This window comes from Clinocottus analis, unplaced genomic scaffold (genome assembly GCF_023055335.1).
Source record: "Clinocottus analis isolate CAN_PGR_092001 unplaced genomic scaffold, fCliAna1.0.p SCAF_9, whole genome shotgun sequence".
Classification (NCBI taxonomy): Eukaryota; Metazoa; Chordata; class Actinopteri; order Perciformes; family Cottidae; genus Clinocottus; species Clinocottus analis.
In genome coordinates this window covers 12,057,134-12,079,565 of record NW_027176251.1, presented here as the reverse complement: position 1 = coordinate 12,079,565, position 22,432 = coordinate 12,057,134, and the positions used below count along the sequence as shown (strand labels likewise).

Genomic DNA, 22,432 nt, shown 5'->3' with positions numbered 1-22,432 from the left:
CATGTTTCTGTTTGTCAAGCTCCGGCCTAGCGACAGTATCTAAAGGGAGCGGGACTTAGCATCGGTTGATTATACAGTTACAATAAGTATAACAATAGACCGACCTTAACACTGACAATGTGCCAATGACACGAAGAGGCTTCCATATGAAAATTATGAAAATACATTCATCTTATCAGGTCATTTAGAGTTTAGTAATTATACTGCGACAAGGTATCAGAATGTGTTGTTTTTTAAGTCCAGTGATAAAATAGCTAACACTTCTGACAGAGAAATTAAAGAAGAAAAGAAAATCCTTGAACTGACAAATTGAGACTTTAGTGCAGCCTGAGCAAAAAAGCGCACAAAAACAACAAAGTGCATAAAATGAGCAGCCGCAGACATTCTCATGTGTACGCACAGTGTGTCCAGCCCGTAAAAGTGCTTAAAAGAGACACAACAGCCATTCTCTAATAGCTTCATCATGAAGAACAAAACAACACTGATTTTTGGCAGATGTTCTGAATACATCTGAAGACGTGACAATGACCTCAATAGGAACCACATGGATGTGGGTGAAGCGCTCAAAATGAATAACTCATCGAGAGTCTCCGCTACGAAACTCCAATTAGGTCCAGCTTCGCATCTTGTGTGTCCAGAGGGAAAATCCATTCAGGAGCTGCCTTGAAACTAATGTACTGAAAGGGCCCTTTCCTCTCGCTGTTTTGAAGGAGCAAAAACCAAACAAAAACAAGGCCTCCTTCAGACCTCGGCTAGGGTCGGTCTTAATATGTTTGCTCGCATTGAGGTGCTGCGGTGAAAATCAGTTCATCCTTCAAAAGAAAAGAACAAAAAAACATGTTTGTGTGGTGTTTTATTAAAGGATGGACTGGTTTTCACCTGCACAACCTTTGAGGGGTCTGATGTTTCTTAGAAAGCTTCTTATCCTGTCTTTTCATACCGTTTTTATATGTTGTCTAAAGCACCATTATCCACTTCAGCTTAGTCAGGGTCCTTTGGGACCGACAGTATGTTGTGCAACGAACAGTATTTTAAAATTCTCAAGATGCTAAAAAAAGTTTTGAAATATATCTAATATGGCATGCTTCTGTAAGGGAACCGTTTACGAGGCATAGAATATTTGCATCTGATCTGACGCAGCCTTAGAAAACATTGCCTCCCCGGTTTGAACATTTTACTCAGTGTAACATCATGAGCTTCAAAGACCTCTTTGATTTTACCAGACCTCTTTAGAACGCTACTCATCTCTGCTTGAGGCAGGCGGCTCGGGGCTACAATACCCGCTACTAGCATAACACTGCGATCAAGTTGCATTGTGGGTAGTACAGGTGCCAGAATTACACAAGAAAGAAGAATGTGTGGCGCAAAGGAGCCGACGTCTCTGGTTCTGTTGAGGCCGTTTCTATCCTCTTTTATTCAACCGTTCATTGTAAGTCTGACGGTGTTGTAGGAGTGCAAAGCCCAAAAGTGTACTACCAACAACTTAGTGTTACATTTTTATCTACAGTCCTCAAAAAATAAAAAGGAACAGATATTAATGAAATGATGATGTTGTATTACTAAAAATGGTTGCCTTTGTGAAATTTAAGACATTATCCAGGAAATAATGAAACATTAACATAAGTTGACCCTTAACAAAATAAAAGTAACTTTAATTGGCCTCAAATGTCAACAACTTCCACAGTGTTGCATGTTCTGCGGTGGAAAATGTGGCCGTGACCGGCGGCCGGGTTAGACGAGCGAACTCCAGCAGCGCGGTGGATGTTTCCGAGGATCGGAAATGTACGCATACTCCTACGATTTTGGCGACACGAAGTGGCAAGATAGTACTTTTATATTGTACTTGCAGGTGACAGGAAGAACTGTCAGTCAATCAAACCTTTGCCAAGTCAACTGGGAGACGGGTAAAAACATTCAAACAGTCCCCTCTCTGTGTGGTCTTTTCCTTCAATAGCCAGTAATGTCAAGTCTTTCCTTAGATCCTCCCTGACGCTTTAGGCCCATGTTTTTTTCAAATAACACAACAATTCTCTCAGACTTCACAAAGCTCCTCCAAAACCAGAAAGGACATTATACAACATGTCTACGTGTAGTTTAGTACTCCCTACAACTAGTCAATTGACTTTGACGTGTAATCCTGGTGAGGTGACACCAAGAGGTCAAAAAACAGTGTACAGACAGTGTAGTTATCGATGGGTCTGAAAAGCATCAGCATTAAAAAAGGGACTTTTTAAACTTCCACCTCGTGGTATCCATCTGTGCACAACATCTCAGTGTGCCACCTCCCCAAAATAGAGAGGGGGAAGGAATACTGAGCAGCACAAACAAAAGTAAATTCACCTCCATTTTCAGGAGAAGCACAAATCTCCCAACCGCAGCACATACAACAGAAATGATCCTGGGAGGCCACTGGAGGTAAACGAGAAAGCTTTTTTTTGGGGTTCTTTTTGTGACCAACCCTTTAAGATATTTCTTTCCAGAGCAATTAAACTGGCATGGGTGTTTATTACACTAATTAGGTACAGCAGAGATGCACCTTGGTTCTGCTACTGAACGTATATTCGCAGTAATAATATATATATATATATATATATATATATATATATATATATATATATATATATATATATATATATAAACTTGCAAGAAAATGATTGCAGTGCTTTACACGTAACTTAGAAAAATGGCAGATAGCGAGACAGATTGCTCAGTCGCTCCCTTGTTACCACCAGACAAGCTGTGTTTATGGGTATTATTAGTGTAGCTCGAACATAAAAAATAACTGTTGTTTTATGACTTTGGTGTTCGCGAAATAATTTACAGCTGAAATAACAGTTTTCTCTCTGACTTCAGATGGCTAGAGGATCTGAAGGTCGATTTAATAAGGCGCTGTGTGTGCTTTACCGTCTGCACACAGTTTTAGATATCCTAGCGTGATTGTCAGGAAGTAAAATGTTCTCTCAACCACTTCAAGTGCTGCACTGTGACGATGTTGGCAGGCAGTCACTCCTTGATCTTGACAACTTGTAACCCAAAAAACACACCAGAAAAACTGCAAGGAGCATTTAGAGAGCTTGTGTGTGTGTGTGTGTCTACTCCTGCAAAAAAGACACCCTAAAAGTTAATATCAGTGGAGTTCAAATTTAAGAAATGGCAGTCCAAAGTCAAAGCAAGCGAAAGGAGCTTAACAGCGCCGACATTGTTGTCACTCATTCCCAGAATTCCCTTGCATCCGCGGCTTTGAAGAGCAGCACTTCACACTCTCAGGAAACTAAAGAAATGGAATTAAGGCCCAGCATCAGAGAATCGGTGTGGCAGGGAAGACACATTGAAGAAATACTTCAGGACATCGACAAGGACACCTCAGTCATATATATTCACATGAACATGGCGTGTGAGCGTGTTCTGTCGCTCAGATCTGCTTGAAATCAGGTTCACACAAAAAGGCAGTGTCTTCCTCTGGGTTCACTGTCACTTCAAAGAACGCAGGATGCAGATTAGTCCCCCCCTCCCCCAGCATCAAGCCCGGTGCATTATTTATAACATACAGTATATTCTTACAGTATTTTACATTTCTTATGAGTCCCATTTCTTATGAGTCCCAGCCCTCTGCATGTTGTGCAGAGGGCTGATCGTTACCGCGGGCCGCCTGCCTGTGATACCTCTATTCGTTTTGACTGAGGTGAGAGGAGAGGTGGAGAGGTGACCTAGATAGCAGGAGAGTAATTTGCACCGTCCCTGCAAGTGAGAGATCGGGCCCGCTCTGTCCAACAACGTGACGATGATGCTGATAGATCCGGGCTGGAGGCGGAGGTTCTGGTTTGCAGGGAGTGAGGTTGTTTATCAGGAATCAACGTGACAGAAAAGAGGAGAGGCTTGTAGTGGTGAAAAGTAACTGAGTACATTTACTTTATAGTGTTATTTTATACTTCTACCTCTTCAGAGAGACATATTACGCTTCATTTCCAAACTGAGAGGTAGTTTTTAGATAAAGATTTCCTTTTTTTTTAGAAGATAAGATTATTTAATACTGTGCAAAAAAGTAAGTCTATGAGTTACAAGTGCACCAAAGAGAAAATGTCTAAGATGGTTTACGAAGCCCAAAGAGGTCAGATTTATCTAAACATCTATTTTTACAAAAAAGATTATAGAATTTTTAATTATAGAAAAATAAAAAAAAACTAATTTTTTCCCCTTCTTCTCCCCAACCTCCTTAAAAGGTAATTTTAGGGGATTAACATGCACTTGTATATACATGACTGTACTGTAAAGTAGTTTAATTGCTCCACCTTTCACAGCAGTAGAATACTGCTCAAGCATCTGTAACAAAATAATAACGCAATGTACCATATCGGGTGGAGTGATTATCTAAAGTTAACCGTCTGAGGCAGATTTGAGTCTAAATTGAGGTTAACATGACACAGAAACTGGCGTCTCTTTAGCTCTTGTTCCTCTCTTCACCAAACTAGGTTACAGTGAAAAGAATCGGATCAGCTGAAAAGTAAAACATCTGGTTTCTTACCTAATTCAACAAAGCAGTAAACAGGGATACCGGGAAGAACTCTGGGCTCCCTTGTCACGATTTGGCTCTGGGCCTCTCTCTCTTTATAAAATAAAGTAATTAGGGCCGTTGCTTTAAAGCAGATGATTTGTCTGCTGATCTGTCTCAGAACCCACGTTTCAGTCATCAGTTTACAAGATCAAATGCTAATATTTCTCTTCCCCGTGCAAAAGAACTTGATAAAAGCTTACACTGAGGGCAGAAGAGGAACAAGAAACTGTGCGCTGACTCCTACTGTTATCAGGCTGCATAGTTTAGTCTTGACTCAACCACTAGACCATGTCAAACTCTGAAGTTTGGATAAACTTTGGAGGTATTTATTTAGCTGTGTTACTTTAGCAGGAATGCAATTTTAAGCAGGGAAAAGATGAAACCAGAGTATTGAACAAATTAAAAAGGTTGACCTGATGATGGATACATGAAAGGTCGAGGGTTTAAAGTTTTTACAATTCCAAGCACCACAGAGGTTTCAGGGCAGTCCATCAGATATTTATTAAAAACTCTGACCCATGAATGTCCACTTCATGCTGGCATCTAGAAGAAAATTAAATCACAAATTGACAACTGATTGAAGAAATTAAAATAAAAAAATTAATAAAACCATTCATTCAGAATGCATGTCATCGATGCCACAGGGTCAAAATATGCTAAAAAATCGGACGAAATCCTGCAAGAAAAACAGCTCACAAAAAACAGCTACAACTGGTGATGGCATTTCTCTCAGCTACAACATGTCTGCAAGGTCAAGGATGAACTTCCAGTCTCAACCTTCAAGCCAACATGGACCAGAAGTCCTTAACGTGCTCAGAATAATGAAACTCTGCCAGGTGGACAGACTCACCTGTTGATCATGTGATGCGATTGAACGCGGCAGAACAGCGCGTGAGAGGACGTTGAGGCTTGTTCCTTCAATGCATCTCGTGTGCAGAGTGGTGCAGGCGGCTGAATCGCACAATTTCAGTGTGCAGAGGTTTCATAAATCACAAATCAGACTTACATGAAAAGACATAGATACCTTCTGGCCAATAGGATGATATATAATCCAAACAGAGCGGATCACCAGCATGTCCTCATGTAAAAGTGAGGAGAAGCACGAATATTGCAGTGCTTTAAAATATGGTGGATGCTGAATTTTCTGTTGCTGTGACAACGCTCTATCAGGAACAATATCTGATGCCCTTTTTTAAAAGGTATTTGCTTCATCATTAGTGGACTGTGTCTGCAAACCTGTTGACCCCAGTTGTCTGCAAAATTACAGCCACATTCAGAGCTGGTGCAAAACAGAATTATGGTTTGTTATGTCTCCCTTGCCGAGTCGGTGAAGAGGTTTAAAGAAAGACCATATTCTGGTGTTTTTGTTGAGCGACAGCTCTGAACCTCTAGTTGACCTGCAGCTCCCTCCTCCCCGGCCACAGGGCTGAAAACAAACTTTGTCGCAGGTGCAAGTCCCCAAACACTGGATAATGTCACCATCTCTGAAAAAAAAACAATAGACTGGAGGTTTAGCATCAAAAACGTTGAAGGTTAGCGGCGGGTTATTGCTTTAGCGCTTGTTGCTTTTGCTCCCATCATCAGCTGCAGGAGACATATTCAGCACTTCATGCTGAGATGCCCTTCAGCAAGGCGGTTGAAGCCCCGTCGCTCCAAGGTACAAACGTGTTTCTGTGTGACGAGATGATCTCAGGAAAGAAAAAGAAAAGAAAAAAGACAACAAGCTGGATTTCATTTAAAGCATAGCTTCAACTGGGGGTTGTTGAACTGCAGCTCCTCGCTCCTCTGGCCGTGAGGTCCTTCTTTATAGTCGCACAGATAACATCTGAGACAAAGATGGCGCCGTGATTGCTTTGTTTTTTAGGCTCGGAGGAGTGCTGATGCAGCGAGGTGGCCCTGCATAATAACTCAGTAGAGAGAGGGGAGCCAGACTGCGGGGACTGTGATTAACTCTCACCTACTCCGAAGAACAGCAAGCCATTACAGAAAAAAAATATTTCTCAATTTACTTTCCGGGCAAGGCTTTGAAATAGAGCCCGTTTCTGGGAGTGGTTCCAACGTAAACCTCCGAAAAACTAATGTAGATGCGCCGCTCCCTGAAGGAACTGAGAAAGTAATGCTTGTGTAAATAATGTCTGGAGCAGTGTCTCGTAGTCGAACGATTAGCTCTTCGCAATAACCTACAACTTGATATGTGACGGCTTTCGGTCCGTTTGTCCATGTTCTGACGCCCTGATCAATAAGAATCTGTGGGAGAAAAATGAGGCGATGTGCGGTGGAGTGGGTTTAAGTGTTTGGACTTGAGGTCTGTTTGATGGCAGACAATGAGCACTGCATGCTGATCTCTCCCTCTCTCTCTCTCTCTCTCTCTCTCTCTCTCTCTCTCCCCCTCTCTCTTTTATTCTCTCTGTTTGACCACAAACTGGACCCTGACGCAGAATTAGAAGAGGCAATAGTAGCAGGAAAGTACTGCAGTCATGGTAGTCGTCATTCTTGTAGTAGTAGCGGTAATAGAGGTAGTAGTTACAGATCGAGGGATAGCAGTGTGTAGTTGTACTACGTGGCTGTAGCTGGGGATAGTAATTATAATTGTAGTAGTATTTATTGTATTGATAATACTGCTATAGATGGAGGATTCTACTCAATTACTAGTAACTGAAATTGGAGATTGTTTTGATGTACAAGAGGAAGCACAAGAGGCATTAACAGTAGTAAAGCAGTACAAAAACTTTTTTAAATCATATTTATGTATTTATTACCAACAGTAAAAGCAGTAATGGTATTAGTTGTGATAATAGTGGATGTCACCAAGTACACTTAGTTATATACTGCACATTTAGTCAGATAAACACTAAGTTATAAGCAAAGTGGGAAGCAATAGTACTTATACACATAGTATTTGTTGTGCTTCAATGGTAGTACATGTAGTTGTTGTTGAAGCAGATGTTGCTGTGATAGTCGTTTAGTGAGTTATGGTAATCAGTTCTTAATAGTATAACATGGTAGTAGTCTATCTCACACTAATCTATTTATTAGTTCCCTCCCCTCAAGTGAAATTATATCACATGTGATTTTAGCAAACTGGCCTTTTAAAGTATTATTTCCAAGAACGTTAATACTGTAAAAAATTCAAAAGAATGTGTGAAAGAAAATTGTGCCGCGGTTACCAACGCAGGAAGGAGTTTATGTGAAAGCATTATATAAACAATAAGACCAGAGTGCCAGATGGCCAACTAGGACCCTGGTTACACCGACCAATAAAAGTGTTTCTGATCTGAGATACTTTCTCCGAAAAAAAACTGAATAGAGAGAAAAAAAGAGGGGGCTGGAATTTTACCCGATATATTTAAAGAATTGTTTCATGAATCTGTGGCGCCAACTCCTTCAGGGCCGAAAGGGACACTTTTCTAATGCAACCTCTCTGTGGTTCCCACTGATGAATGTACAGTACATTCACATGAGCTGCCTGGTGCAGCTTTAATTAGACAAGATTCTCCACAGTTCACAGTACAGTGGAGGCTAAAGTAGCACGTGTAGGTGTGGAGTATTCTACAGTTGATCGGTGCACTATGAATAGACTCTGTGAAGTTCCCCGTTCATGTTCGCTGCCTTTCTGACTCATATCAGTACGCGCTGCACATCCGGGCCTAACGGTCTGAAATTTATGTAAAAGAAAAAAAAAGAAAATGTAAAAAGGGTAACGGCCTGAATACTGAGACTTTTGTTTTACTCTTGTCTTTTAATATATGTTTCACCATCCATAACTTCAGGCATCCTATTAGAGTATATGGAGCCAGTCAGCTCTGTGTGCGTGCGTGCGTGCGTGCGTGCGTTTGCGTGCGTGCGTGTGTTGTTGTTGGTTTCGAGTAATCTCAACTGACACACGTTGCGGTTTTGCATATTCGGCAAGTGCCCTACCTAAAATGACAAGAATGGCAAACCACACGCACGCTTCCTCTCCGAACAGGGAGTCTGTGCGTGTGTGGGTGTGTGTCTACTTAAAGTACATAAAGTAATCTGTGTACATTTCACTTTGAATTACTAACAGGCTCCTTGTCCCCTAAGTAAAAACAATCATATACATGTTTGTGTTTCGGCCAGTCTTGGTTTAAATCTGTCATTGAGACAACAGCTCATTTCTATCGAGCTTTCCAACAGCACAAACAGAGTTTAAATGTGCACCACAAAGTGAGCAGCTTCACATGAGCAGTCTATTTGCTCAAGGACTCACGGTGCTGACAAACGCTCCTTCTCAATAGAGATGGTTGCCGTGTTGACTCATGGCAACCTGGGAGTTTGTGCAGCAGTTCATGTCTCGCTTATTTTAATTTTTTGCCGTGTACATTGCTCTGAACACGAGCTCCACGGCTGCACACATTCAGTGTATTAAAGCCATCACGTGCGCGAAGAAGAGTAGTTTTATTAAACCGGCATTTGAAGGGATGCCGATGCCGCTTGATTGCGTCTCGTACCTGGATGAAGCTGCAATCAGAGCAGCGCATGCACTCTGCTCCATAAAATGCATGCACGGTGTGTGTGTGTGTGTGTGTGTGTGTGTGTTTGAGGGGACATTGTGTGCAGTCTGAAGGTTGTTTGTGCTGATTGCAGGCTGTAATGGGCGTCTTGTTCCTCCGCAGGGTTTGCAGGTGAAGGCAGATTATGTTCCGCTGCTACAGTCCCTGGCCACGTATGGATGGAGGCTCACCTGTGTGCTGCCAACTCCTGTAATCAAGACCAACAGGTAATGACCCTCACCTGGCCATTAAAGGGACATGAGGTAATCTGAGACCTCCAACGCCCCCTGTTGGCAACCAGGGAGAATTACAACAGCAGCAACTACGAGCCTCCGTGTTACTTTTTAATTATTAACAACTAATAAGTATTCAGAACACGCAGCTGATCATGTTAGTTATTAAACCAATTAGCTGCACCACTGATAATGTATGCGGCTCCTCTGACCTAAGGGGTGAGCACTCACACATCTACTTTGCATTTTATGTTTTTAACTAATTTAGAAGATTACGTTATAAACGAAAAGATACATGGAAATAGAATTTAAAAATTATGAAAAAAATATGTAAGATTTATTCAAATGCAGTGAGACGTCTGAATAAATAGCCCGACCTCAAGGTTTACTTGAGTAGTAAATCTACTGCTCCTGAATCATTTAAAAAACACACATCATCCCGAAAGTGCATTGACGTTGCGCTTGAAACAAGACTTGTTTCTCAGGACATAAGAAATCTGACATTTGGGAGTTTTCTCAAGATAACAATAGAGTAGCTTTTTATTAGTAACAGCTCTTCGTCACTGCAGTGTTTACAAAGAATAGACACTTTGATTATTTATTTTTCTGTGAACAAAAATGGAAAATGTCACTATAAAGCCATCTTTTAGTTTGGTTGCTGGGAGGCAACTCTGAAGTTCTCAAAAAAAAGTTTTTCTTAAGAATTGTTAAGCTGAGAAAAAAAGAAAAAGTGATCAAACAACTTTAAATCCAAAAGACATCATAAACTCGTAGCAGGCACTACCGACCGTATGCCACAGTATTCCAGTGAAAACTGTAGTAGCACGCACACCATATCTGTTAAGTTATTGTTCAAAGAAATAAGACGCCTTTCAAAAGAAATTGACCTAAATCTGTGCCAATTTAGGCTGAGCTTCATGCTGAGAAGCAGCAGCAGCTGTGAAAGTGTAAAAGCAGCAGCTCTGACTGTTGGTGGAAAATCTCCCCACTTAAACGCAACGGTTCCTCTGCTAAGCCTCCTGTGCTGACTCATCACTCATGACTTCTATATGAGTGCACATCCGCTTATGGTCAGAGGCCTCGCATGTTTCTTCAGGCACGCCGAGGAGCTTCATTTCCAGAAACATTTTGTCCTTCAACATGCTGATGATGTACCGCACCACTCGAATATCTCTCTGCAGTACGGTCGAGTCTCTGCAAACCCCTCACAGTAACAAAAAAACAAGCTTTCGCTGTCTGGCAGGGCGGCGCTTTTATTATTTTCCCCTCGTAGACCATTTGTCTGAAATCGTCGTAATTAGCATTTTCATTTTTGAGTAATGGACAAAAGCAATATGTGTGTTTTGAGGTCACGGTGATCCTGATCTTTCACCACCAAATTGTAATTAATTGATGGTTGTGCTAACTTTGAAGCAATTCACTCAAGGTGATACGATAAAACATAACGATTCTAGCCACGGCTCTCGCAGAGGTATACAAAGAGGAGATAGTTAAACAATAGTTACCAAACCATACGTATTGGAACGAGAACATTAGTAAAGTGAACAGACTGTACTCGCTAAGTACAGTCTAGCTAGCAGTCACATTAGTTTTATTGTCCCATGTTCCAGTGGAAGACAAACATATGAAGGAGGCCTACAAAGTTCACACGGTCAAAGTAAACACAAAGGCCAACAGTAATGTGTCGTGTTAGCAAAATATTAGCCCTGCACTGCTAATTGCTAGCTTTGTTAGCAGCAAATAATTAGTACTACTAAATTCTCCTGCTAATATCTCATAACAATCCAACAAGGACCATACTGATGAGTATGAAACACATTTGTTTAGTTGAACTGAAACCAAACTGCTCAGTGATAATTACAAGTTAAGTTCAAATACTTCATGTAATCACATATAGTAAGCTATAGTGGACATGCTATTCTTAGTATGCAACCATTATTTTAAATTAAAAAGATGGGTTCACATTTTATTCATTCCCAATACACACACACGCACGATGAAAGGGTAATTCATCACTGTAATGGTTCCAGTTTTCCATAATGGACGCAAAGTACAGTAAAAGCAATTTGGGTGTACAGTGATGGGAGAAAATATCCACAGTCCTTGAGAAATTGTTGCTGAAGTTGAGCTGCATCAGTCACATTAGTGCCATGTAGCAATTTTCAGCCCCTCTGCTGCAGCAAAGGAAAGTCCAGCAAAGTACGAGAAGGAAATATATTTTACTTTGGAGAAATTCCTTCCAAAGAACGAGGACTGGGAAGGCATCTTTTGTACTACACTATCCTATTGTACAGTACGGACAGGAGGAAGGATCACAGCAACAAATAATATATTGACCATAAATACAGGCACGTTAGCGTCATTCTAAGAAGGGCTTTAAAAATGTAAAACTATTATTTAACATAACTCTGCGTCGAGCTGATGAAGTGTACATGCAGTATTTCCATCAGTACACTGACCGAGTGTGTGCTCGGCCCCCACCTCGGCTGGTCCTGTTTACTGCTCTTTCACAGCATAGCTGATTAATTACCTCTCTATTTTCATGCTTTGTTTCCCCCCCTCTCTGCTCTCTCTCTCAAAATGCCACAACACAACAGCACAACATGGCTAATTAATCTGAGTCGGCCTAGATACAGTACAAGACGGAGCTCATTTCTCTCCCTGCCTTGAAAACATTTTGCGCGGCGAAACAATGGTTGATGATCTATTTCAGATTAGCAATACTCATTACACTTGTTTTTGTGCTGTTGACTCCTCTATTCTTTTTTTTTTATTACGGCAAAATTTGCAGATGCACGCTTTTTGTTGTTTGAGGGTTTCCAGACTGCACTTCATCTGGAGGGGTCGGATAAGTGTCAGGGATCTCAGCCGCGTCTGAAATTAATGCTAACTGGTGCTCAGCGGCTTCTCTACACAACATTAATTCATGTAGTTGTCTCAGAGCATGCATTCCTGGTAATTACGTTTTAGAGCCATTAACTACAGTAAATGTGAATTTCTCAACATCAGCTGTGGAACAAGAGAACATATACAACAAGGGTACAAACGAGATGCAGACAAATTAGTTCATTGTTACAGGTATCTTAATTAGCTGGAGACTCAATAGTGAACAACAATATTATACAGTCTTTCTGGAATAAAAGATTTTTTTTTTGTGCAGCATTTGATTTGTTTTTTAAGTGGCAGCTTGCAGCAGAGGTGGGCAGTCGACTGTTTCCCTTTAAAGATAAAGCTGCCATCAGGTACATTCACCCGTAAATAGACACAGGTCACTGCAGTTCTATATGGCTTCAAGTTATAATAGTGCGGCTGACGCTGACAGCCGAGGGAAGGTTCAGTAAAGGCCTGTAATTTTCTAAGCCATCCACTCCTCTCTGGCTTAATGGGCCAAGGCTTTTGCTGGGAACTCCTGTTAGTCTTCTGCTTTGATTCGCCAGGAAGCCGTCCAGCATTCTTGACAGCCTCGAAAATAGCTTACGGATAAATGGTGGGAGGAAGAAGGTAATGGAAAAAAAAGTTGTGGTGTGCTTTGGATGGTTTAGATAGTAAGCCTCCTGCTGGAGGAGTCTCAAGTCCATTTGATGTTGAGAAAGGGAAGATTTGTAGCAGGCTTTTAGGGTTCTGCAGCGATCATAAACCTGCCATCTTTCTTCATGTGCAAGGTTGAGCTGCCAGCTTAACTTTAGACAGCACCTAACCTTTGTGTGTGTGTGTGTGTGTGTGTGTGTGTGTGTGTGTGTGTGTGTGTGTGTGTGTGTGTGTGTGTGTGTGCGTGTGGGTGTTATTGAACTTGTGTCAGATAGTGGCGCTGGACAACATATCTGCTTTTTAAGCCGTGTATATAACAGCACGAGATAAATAGAAGGAATAAAGCAAACAACAAACAATAAAACTGTCAAAAATGAGTCTGTCACAGGGAGATAAAAGCAGAGCGGTAAAAGTAAGCAGTCAGCTTGCTAGTTGGAGAGAGCAAGAGCACATAAAAAGGGATGCAAGTTCACAAAGACGAGTAGACGGATGAAAGTGAGACAAGAAAGCCCACTCAGAAATGAATCTGCATTTCATGCCGCGACTAATCTATCAGCGCGAGTACTGGTGCAGATTATCCCGCTCGAGACACAGGAGTGTGACTTGTGCACGGGATGGAGGATTATATTCGGGGAATTGAGAAAAAGAGGAGTAACGCATGTTCTGAGAAGTGGAAGATGATCAGACTTTAAAAAAGAAATCTGCAATCTTGCGTGTGAAAAATTGGTTTCCTTGCAAGACTCAAACATAAATATGTTGGGGGGGCTGACGGATGACAGCCGTGAAGAGATTGGGCTACAACCCTATGTCCTTGAACTGTCAGATAAGAGTGTAAAGCATGAGCACTGGCCAGCAATCGTTTGACTATCTTGATGGAAAGTCAGAAAGCATGCCGACCAAATCTGCGTTTTCTCAGGATTTAACACAAATGAATTACACATATTTATCTTAGAGTTCTGCTGCAATTTTTCAAGCAAGGAATCAGACAGTGTTTTTGTTAATAAATGTTGAAAATGTTAAAGAGCAAGTGGGAAAAGTTTGCTCCGATCCCCACACTCATTTTATGTTTAATCACTTATAAATAAATTAGTGCCAAAAAGTTTTCTGACTTATGAAAGTCTTATGAACTCATTGAATTGCCAACGTTTACAGCTGCTCCTCTGCTCCCCTCTCTCTCTCTCTCTCTCTCTCTCTCTCTCTCTCTCTCTCTCTCTCTCTCTCTCTCTGTCTCTCTCTCTCTCTCTCTCTCTCTCTCTCTCTCTCTCTCTCTCTCTCTCTCTCTCTCTCTCTCTCTCTCTATCTAGTGATGGAAGTCTGTCCACCAAACAGATTGTTTTCCTGCAGAGACCCGTCTTGGGCCGAAAGAAGAGGGAATCCAAGGTACACAACCTCACATTCCTCTCTGTGTTTCTTGGCTTATGTGGCTGTGGGGTCTCCAACCTCGTTTCGTCACCTGCTCACCAGTTAGCCAAGGCCAACATTACCTTTAGCAACCTCCAATTCCACAGCTGTTTTTGTTTTAAGTAGCCAAACACCCACCACACACACACAGATATCTGGAGCTCCTCAGCAACAGACGGATGGGTTGTTTGGAGAAGTAATGCTTTCTTGACGACCCCGGCTAGCGGCGATAACCTCTAAATCTAACCTTTGTCCGCAGTGGAATGAATCCACGTTGGCGCTTTCTGTGACCCGAATTTAAACTGCCATCACAACAACAAATTTAACAGGCCTTAAGACTCAGGGAATTGCTAGCGTTAACAATATTTTCTTTGCAGTCAATCTCAGTTCTCTATATGCCTGCAGTGAGTTGAACCCTGTAGAAGTTGTTCAAGTAATTGACGACATATTGCTTTGAATTCTTGCTCGTTTGTTTGGTCAGACTGCAGACCTGGAGGCCCTCAATAACTGCCCTCCAAGTGGCCTCAATTTCCTTCTCAGCATCAACGAGACTCATTTGAATTAGCTCGTTATCCCAGTGCAATATTAGATCCTCTGTGATCCATTCCTAATTAAGTCTGAGCGCACTGCTTTGTGCCCAAAAGCATATTTAAAGAGTCACAATGCGTTCCACTAACATGCTAATGTAAACTCTAAATGTTTCAGAAATTGATCTTCAAGCCTCGGAGCAAGTCCAACAAGAACTGCATCAAAGACACAGCAAAGAACAAGAAGAAGAAGAAAACAAAGACGGAGAAGGATGCAGACGATCCCAAGATCCTTGACGACACAGAGAGGATCGAGAGAGAGGAAGACCAGAGTTGGGAAAAGAGGGTAAACGCAACAGATATAGATGGAGCAAGAGAAAGTGAGCCATCCAAAGAAAGGGAAGTGAGGTGTGAGGAAGATAGAATGATTGATGATGGGATTGAAATAAGCATTGAAGAGAAAGATAGGGGAGCAGTGACGGAGGAGAAAGGAGCAGAAAACGGCACAGAGGGAGAGAGAGAAGAAAAGATAGTGCCGGAAGGAGCGGGATCAAAAGAGAACGGAGAGCCTTTCGAAAACGGGGGGGTCCAGGAAGTGACGGAAATCGTTGCGACCGTCGAAACACAGAGCGAGACCAAAGAAAAAGAAGGCGAGTGCGTGGCAGAAGTTGTGATTGAAAACGGGGTGGAGACGGACGAGGAGAAAGACAAGGGCGAAGAGGTCGCGACCACACGAAGGGCAGAAGAGCCACCAGGCGTGGAGGCCAAGGAGATCACGGCAGAGTCGCAGCCCACACCGACTATCGAAAGCCAAGATAAGGAAGAGTAGCTGCAAGTAGTCCAAGTCGAGATTTGTTTTCCCCTATACCCTACCTCTTGAATTCCCCATCGTAAGAACTGGTTCACAGCCGTTGTCCCCGATCCAGATTAAAAAGGGGCTTCGATCCCCATCGCTGCAGCATTCTCCAAAACGACCAACTTTCCGCCCTCATGTATAATCACACATACTGAATGTATATATCCAAAACAGATTTTCAATGTGGAGACACTGGAATAACAGGATGAGGATCGACAAAGGGTTGGAAATATAGAAGGATGCCGCAATTAGAAAAAGGCCTGGTCGCACCAGCGTTGAAGACGACAAAATGTATTTCCTTTCAATGGAACTGCAAAAATTATTGGGTTTGTTTGTCAGGGGATGAAGTAAATCTTTTAGTAAGCCAACCTGACTGTTAAACTCTGAGGTAACCGAGATTCGGAGAGGCAAAATGGAGGTCGCTATCGTAGCTTAGCCTAGCTGTGTTGCACCATCCACTTTGTAAATAGTCCCCAACGCCCTGAATTACACAACGTCACTCTCTGGTGCGACCAGGCCTTGAATGGAGGAACATTGCACACGTAGAAATGGAATAGGAGTGGAACGGACATTCCCATCGCAATCGGCTTAGCGGGACGGTCAAAGCGGCGGCCATTTTTTTATACGGACAGCTGCAAAGCGGGGCTACTTTGGTATAAACTGACTTGCGGCAAGAGTGTGAGTGTTATCCCGCCTGACCCACACATCTACTGCGTCTTAATTTACGGCCCCAACCGACGTGCGTCGTCACCGAGAGAACCAACTACCTAATCGCCATCAAATGACCACGGCCGGCAGCTCCTTGTCCGATCTGCTCCTATTCCGTTATCATGGTGACATGGTTCCCAATGAAATGTCATTGTAAGGGTGAATTTACACAAACTGAGAGAACAGCAGCGACTGTGGATCGGAGGAAGCTCTCTCGTCCGAGTAGTTGTACCCAGATATAAACCACGAGAGCAGCTCTTTTCCAGTTTGCGAAGCTGAGAAGAGACAAGTCACCTCCAAAAAATCCAAGAGACAGAATCTTGACAATTAAAGGGCATCTGTGTGTGATCACAGACAGCGTCACCGTCTTCTCCGCTCTGTGCACCGGAGTCGGTTGTGATGCGGAGGGAACTGGGATGGAGAGCGCTGGTAGAGGTGATGGGAAAGGCGTTTGTTGCGACAGGCAATCCAAAGTGAGGTGAAGAGATAATTGTTTACGCTGAGCTCTAAGCCGTCAAGTGCTTCAAAGAGAGCTGATAATCACTCTTTGGTGTGGTGTTGCTAAGCTCACCTTGCATACAGAATGTTCCATATTCAGAGCAGAGTCAGATAAGGATGTGAAATTCAGCTGAATGTTTGCAGCCTTGGGAGGGACGGAGGGGAAAAGGGGGAGGGAGGATCTATTCCTGCGCAAAAGTTTCATTTTTTTAATTACATTTCCAATTACCGACCACAAACAAAAGCTCTCACCAGTGCGGGGACGAGGTTGAGCGGCGTGGTCAGGACCGAGCCTTGTCGTTTACAGGGACCCAAAAAAAACAGAATCTTGAGGGAGGGAAACTGAGACGCACAGAAAGAGAGAGCGAGAGAGAAAGACCACAGAGGATAAGGGAATCGAATAAAAGAAATGAATAGGCTCATTTAAAAAGTAACGGCCGCTTGCGCACGGCATTCCCCCATTGAGACTTCCTTCATTATTTTACCTCCAGCTTTTTAAGCACCTCTTTCCCGACATCAATTCTGACAATAACCAAGTCATAATGTGCTGTTTCACGGCATCGTGTAGCTTTCCATTTAAAAAAATGTGGGGGGATGATGGGGAGGAGGGTGGAAGGTGATGACGTTCACGGTGTGGAGCTCTCATTAGCTCGCTAATGGGTTTTGTCAGTGGGGTTTCTGTCAGGAATCATGCATTTATAATGCAGGTCTCTTATCGGGAGACTGACAGCAAACCACCTCAACACGTCAAGCGAGTAGCCTTCAGATTTAACGCTGATGTCACGGGGAATCATGTGCACTGGGGAGGAAGAGTGTGTGCTCAAAAGTTTGTAAAACGAAATTACACACACATGCACATTCATCGTACAATATGCCAGAAAGCCTATTTATTAAAATGTTAGCTTTCGATTAATCAAGAACATAAACTACCTGCTGTCCTACTTCACACAGAGTTTGATTTGTCACAATTTGGACCTTTTGTTTTAGGAGAATAGATGATATGTTGAAAGAAAAACATTTTCGTTTGGGAGAAGAAACTCCTCAATTACACACAAGCAGGATCAGTTATGCTGAATAAGTGCTATCCTTATTAACAAATACACCCGCCGCTGAGATTTTCAATGTAAAATGGCAAGTGATTTTGTGTAGAGTAGAATATAAAAACTGTGACCAGCTTAGCCTTATTACTATATTGTACATGCCCCACAAACTGCTTTTTAGAAATGTCCTTTAGAGGCACAAGTGATTTAAGTGTTATATGTTTGTTATAGTCGAACAGGAAAGATCTGCTAGAGTCCGTGTTGGTATTTTTTCAGCTGTTTTATTACTGGAGTTCAGAGTGAGGGATGAAAATGATTGGTCTATGATTGGGAGAGGATTTATCTTGAAGATGTTTTGAATTTCTGTTTTTTTTCTTCTTTTCATTATCATTATTGTGAATGTTCTGTTTTTGAGTCCAGAGATTTCACTGTGGGCTTTGTGTTGCCTCTGCTGTTCTGGTAAAGCTTGCTAAAACATGTATTTCTGACTGATGCGTCGAGCTACCTCCCGAGAGCTGTTGTTGGTTTTAAACCCGGGACTCGCCGTGCGCGTGACCCCCACAACATATGCTCCCTGCCCTCTCGCCCTCCACTATGACGGAGTCCAGACCCATGGGTGTGATCGCTAATGGCAGAGGAGGTCAAGGGTCATATTTGAGCCAGAATGGATTTCCCACAGCTGCGCACGGGAGTTTGTAGGAGCACGTGACAAATGACCACTCTGATGACCTTGAATGAAGGTATGAAGTCATACTGAGACATTCTCTGTGGTGTTTTTTTCTTTCTTCTTGGTTGATTTATGTATTTCATTCTCTCAGCTGCTTTTAGCTTCCGGCTGTGTGAGCTTTAATAAGCACTTCTTGTATTCAAGGAATATTTGATGCTCCCCCTTGCATCAGAGCTGCTGGTGGCGCAAATGACACTCAGCTGTCACTTTCACGCATTTGTCAGGATGTGACAAATATGAATTATGAAAGGCAATACCAAAAGACGCCTTTTGATAGCTGACGAGATCGTTGTGAATATTTTGACAAATGTCCCCACTGGATCCGGGTCAACTTATTTCGTCAGATTTAATCAATTTCTTCAGTTTCCCCGGCGTCGAGATAAACATTTTAACTGTCATCTACTGTATCTGCTTTATGAATTTGTTTCAGTATTTCTTAGTGTTTTTTTTTCTTTTTTCTTATCTGAAACTGTGACATGTATTTCCTTTTGGCATCCTGTGAAAACAGACATTTTCCACTATATCTAGAAGAGCAGAGTTTGGAAAAAACAAATCAGTTAAGCGCCACTTAACTGGTGATGTCATGTGACATGAGCGTGTTTTCCACTCCCACCACATTCCAGTTGAACATCCCAAAAACAAGGATGGTCGTAACCTTGACACAAGTTACAACCGGCCCTGCATCCGCCCGTCCTACCTGAGGCCGCGGCCTCCCTGATAAGGGCTGATCGGTGGCGGTGCAGTCTCACCTCTGACATGAGTACACTTCAGGGACTGTGGGTAATTATGTTGTTTTTTTTTGTTTTTTTTTGCCTGGTAAAAGAAAAACACAGACGACAGGGAGAGAAGAGCGAGGCAGGATCTCACACTTCATCAGATAAATGATGCTGAACCGTGCTCGTGAAAAGGAGGAGACCTTTGACTAATGTTAGACTTAATTATACATTTGCAGCTCTCTGCCCATTTGTGTAAAAAAAATATATAAATGCTAATATACAGTTTTCCTGTCTTTTATCAGCATAATTGTCTCTGAGCCTCAATAGTGCCGCTGGTGCAATCGTTCTTGGTGACGCTGTAAAGAAAAATAAAAACGCAATGGTTCATTTCCTGTGTGCTGCTATGATGTGAAATGGGCAGAAACGACAGAACATGATACAATAGGACGCCGTCATTTTTTTTTTCTTCTTCTTCTTCTGCGTTGTCACTTTAGCTTGCTCACAGCCTCTGGAAAATGTATTCTTAGGTTTTGGTCTGATGTTTTTTTATCACCTCGGCTGCCATCTTGAATGTTGAGTATCTTTGATCATGTATCTTTGAGCTGTTGTCACTTGCAGAGCAGTGTTTGCTATCAAGGAGGAAAAAGTACTCTTTATCTTTGCTATCCTGAGTATGTCCACATTCCTATTGTTCATGACATCTGTACAATTTGTATATTATAAAATGATTTATATTTAATGTGTACACTTGTCGTCGCTTCTTTTTGTACATTTTAAATGGAGCGTCTGTTTGTTGACGCTGTAAAAGCAACAGAGGTTCTCAAGCACAAAGTTTATTCAGGAATTATAGTTTGGCTTTAAGTTTGACTCATGAACTAAGAAATACTGTTGCATTTTGTTTTTGCAGTTGGAAGACAATAATATACATGAATGTAGATATCTGCTGAAAGTAAAAAAAAAAAAGAAGAAAAAGGTCCATTTAATGTTCGACATACTGTTTCCTTGCAGTGCTTTCTTCTGCAAGTAGTATATTTTTACAAACATTTCTGCATAAAACTACAGTACTAAATGAGGTCGTACACAGCAAAGTGACATTAACATAAGTATATTTATTTTGTATCTGTATAGGCACATGACCACAGAGCTGCCTCACCAGTCAGCGAGACACTTACAATACAGACTCAGATTATAGAACAAAAATATAATAAAACATTGAGAGAAGAGTGGATTCGAGCACTACAGCTTTACCTAAAACCTTGAGAATCAGCAGACACGTTGGATAATATTTAAGCGACCTCTGTGCCATTAACCAGCAAAAATAAATATCCTAGAAATGCTGTGTTCTGGTGTCTTTCAAGGACAGTCCACGCCGTCGTTGGAGAAAGAAAACGGGAGGAAAAAATGACGAAATGGCAACTTTAGATCACAGTGATGATAGTTGTTTCTTTTGGAGTGGGTGCTAAAATCTGCTCCATCTGGTTATGACCTTCATTACTGTGGAGACCTTAGAATAGATCAACTTTATGGTTATTACGCCCTCACCCAAGCAGTACGACAGCAATAACATTTATAATGCCCTTACATCAAAACAATGCCATTCTGCCCCAAAACTGTCCCTCATGTGTCAATATTTCACATAAAAGCCGAGGCCGGCAGCCGTGATAATAACCCTACGGTGTTTCATGAACAAAGTATATTTACAGTTGAGTCAACACAGCCGGTGTGATCTATAAGTCATGAGCTGGGAGCCCAGGGGAGCTTAAGGTCATTAAGAGGAGGGCTTTGCCTTGGACTAAAACCACCAGCCCCACATCCATTCAGTTCACTACAGGAGGCGTTAATTGCTCTGGAGGCAGATTGGGGACCGTTGGCGAGCCGCTAAGCTGGTCAGAACCACTCTGAGGCTGCGGTTTGGATGTAGACGCGTGACCCGCGGCGTTACAGCTTTGAGTTTCCTCGCTATAGGACCCTGAGGTAACGCTACACAAAAACTTGCTGAGGCTGCAGCATGTTTTTGAATAATGAAGTTCCTCTTGGGAGTCGGAGAACATGTTGGTTTTCGTGATTGTGGCGAGAAGATGTCATCGCAGCATTCAGGCCAGGTTTGATGTTGATTCAATGCAGGTTTTGGCCCTCGGTGCCCAGAGGGCCTCTGTGGTTCACTAAGAGAGGGAGCTGTACGGCCGTGCCAGGTGTTCAACGGAGAATTGATTTATCCAGAATTCATTACAAACATGAAATCAATCTCAGATGTGTATTGGATGTCATAAAAGTTTGTTTTTTTTGCCTTTTACTGGGGAGATGTTGATGCAAGTACCCATTGACGCTGCACTGCCATCTAGTGGCTGCCCAAGACCTTTTGCTCAAAATACAGTAGACTCACGCATCATCTTTAATTTATTTAATTAAAAAAAGACAAGGTTTCAGCTTCTCCAGTGAGACAATTTGCAACTTTTCTCAATCCCATTGGGTTTTAAAAAAAGTTTTCAGAACTAGGTTTTACCTTTTATTCCCCTTATTTAACGGGAACTCCAGCTCGGTCTATTTTACACATGGAGTGAAGGCAGGGAAAAAACAAGATGCACTGTGGGAAATGTAGCACCCATCCTGAAAGTAAGAATATCTCACTTCTGCTGTTTTAATGTACAACAATTTACTTCTGGCGACAGTATCATACATTTCAGCCCTCTACTAAGACTACATAGATTATAATATGTATATATCTGAGCCCTGACTTGGGGTCATGTTTAAATGTTTTTTATTGGTAATATCCTCGATTACCTTGTGTATTATTTCATAGATATACTTAAAGTACACTCACTTCTTCCTCGTCAATCCCATATCCGTTTTTTCGAGCGTAACCAATTGAATGCACTTGAGCATCCGACTCCAGTGAGCACACTTTGAACTTCCGATACGAGGTCAGTTTGAGTGGATTCATTATCATAACAGAGAAGCACTCTGGAGCTGTGTGTTCAAGACTATAATCACTTTTCCTTTACTTGCAAAATCTTCTGAAAACCATTACCGCAGTGTTTGATAACGTCCTCCAGTTCCCTCCCCAACCCTCCGCACACTCCGCGTTAGCAGATTAACTACCCGCCGATTAATTAACACAATTACCTCTGTGTG

The 22,432-nt window shown here is 42.1% G+C and overlaps 1 protein-coding gene across 2 annotated transcripts in view; it reads left to right on the top strand.

The window, feature by feature from the left end:
* LOC137781445 (raftlin) overlaps window positions 1-20,043 on the top strand; it is a 98,124-nt gene extending 78,081 nt beyond the window's left edge. For both annotated transcript variants that reach the window (XM_068570207.1, XM_068570206.1), the window contains exons 8-10: window positions 9,190-9,293; window positions 14,132-14,207; window positions 14,934-20,043. In XM_068570207.1, coding sequence (XP_068426308.1) covers window positions 9,190-9,293; window positions 14,132-14,207; window positions 14,934-15,584 — 831 coding nt within the window. In that variant the 3' untranslated portion in view covers window positions 15,585-20,043. The remainder of the gene's footprint in view (window positions 1-9,189; window positions 9,294-14,131; window positions 14,208-14,933) is intronic.
* Window positions 20,044-22,432: the final 2,389 nt, after the last annotated feature.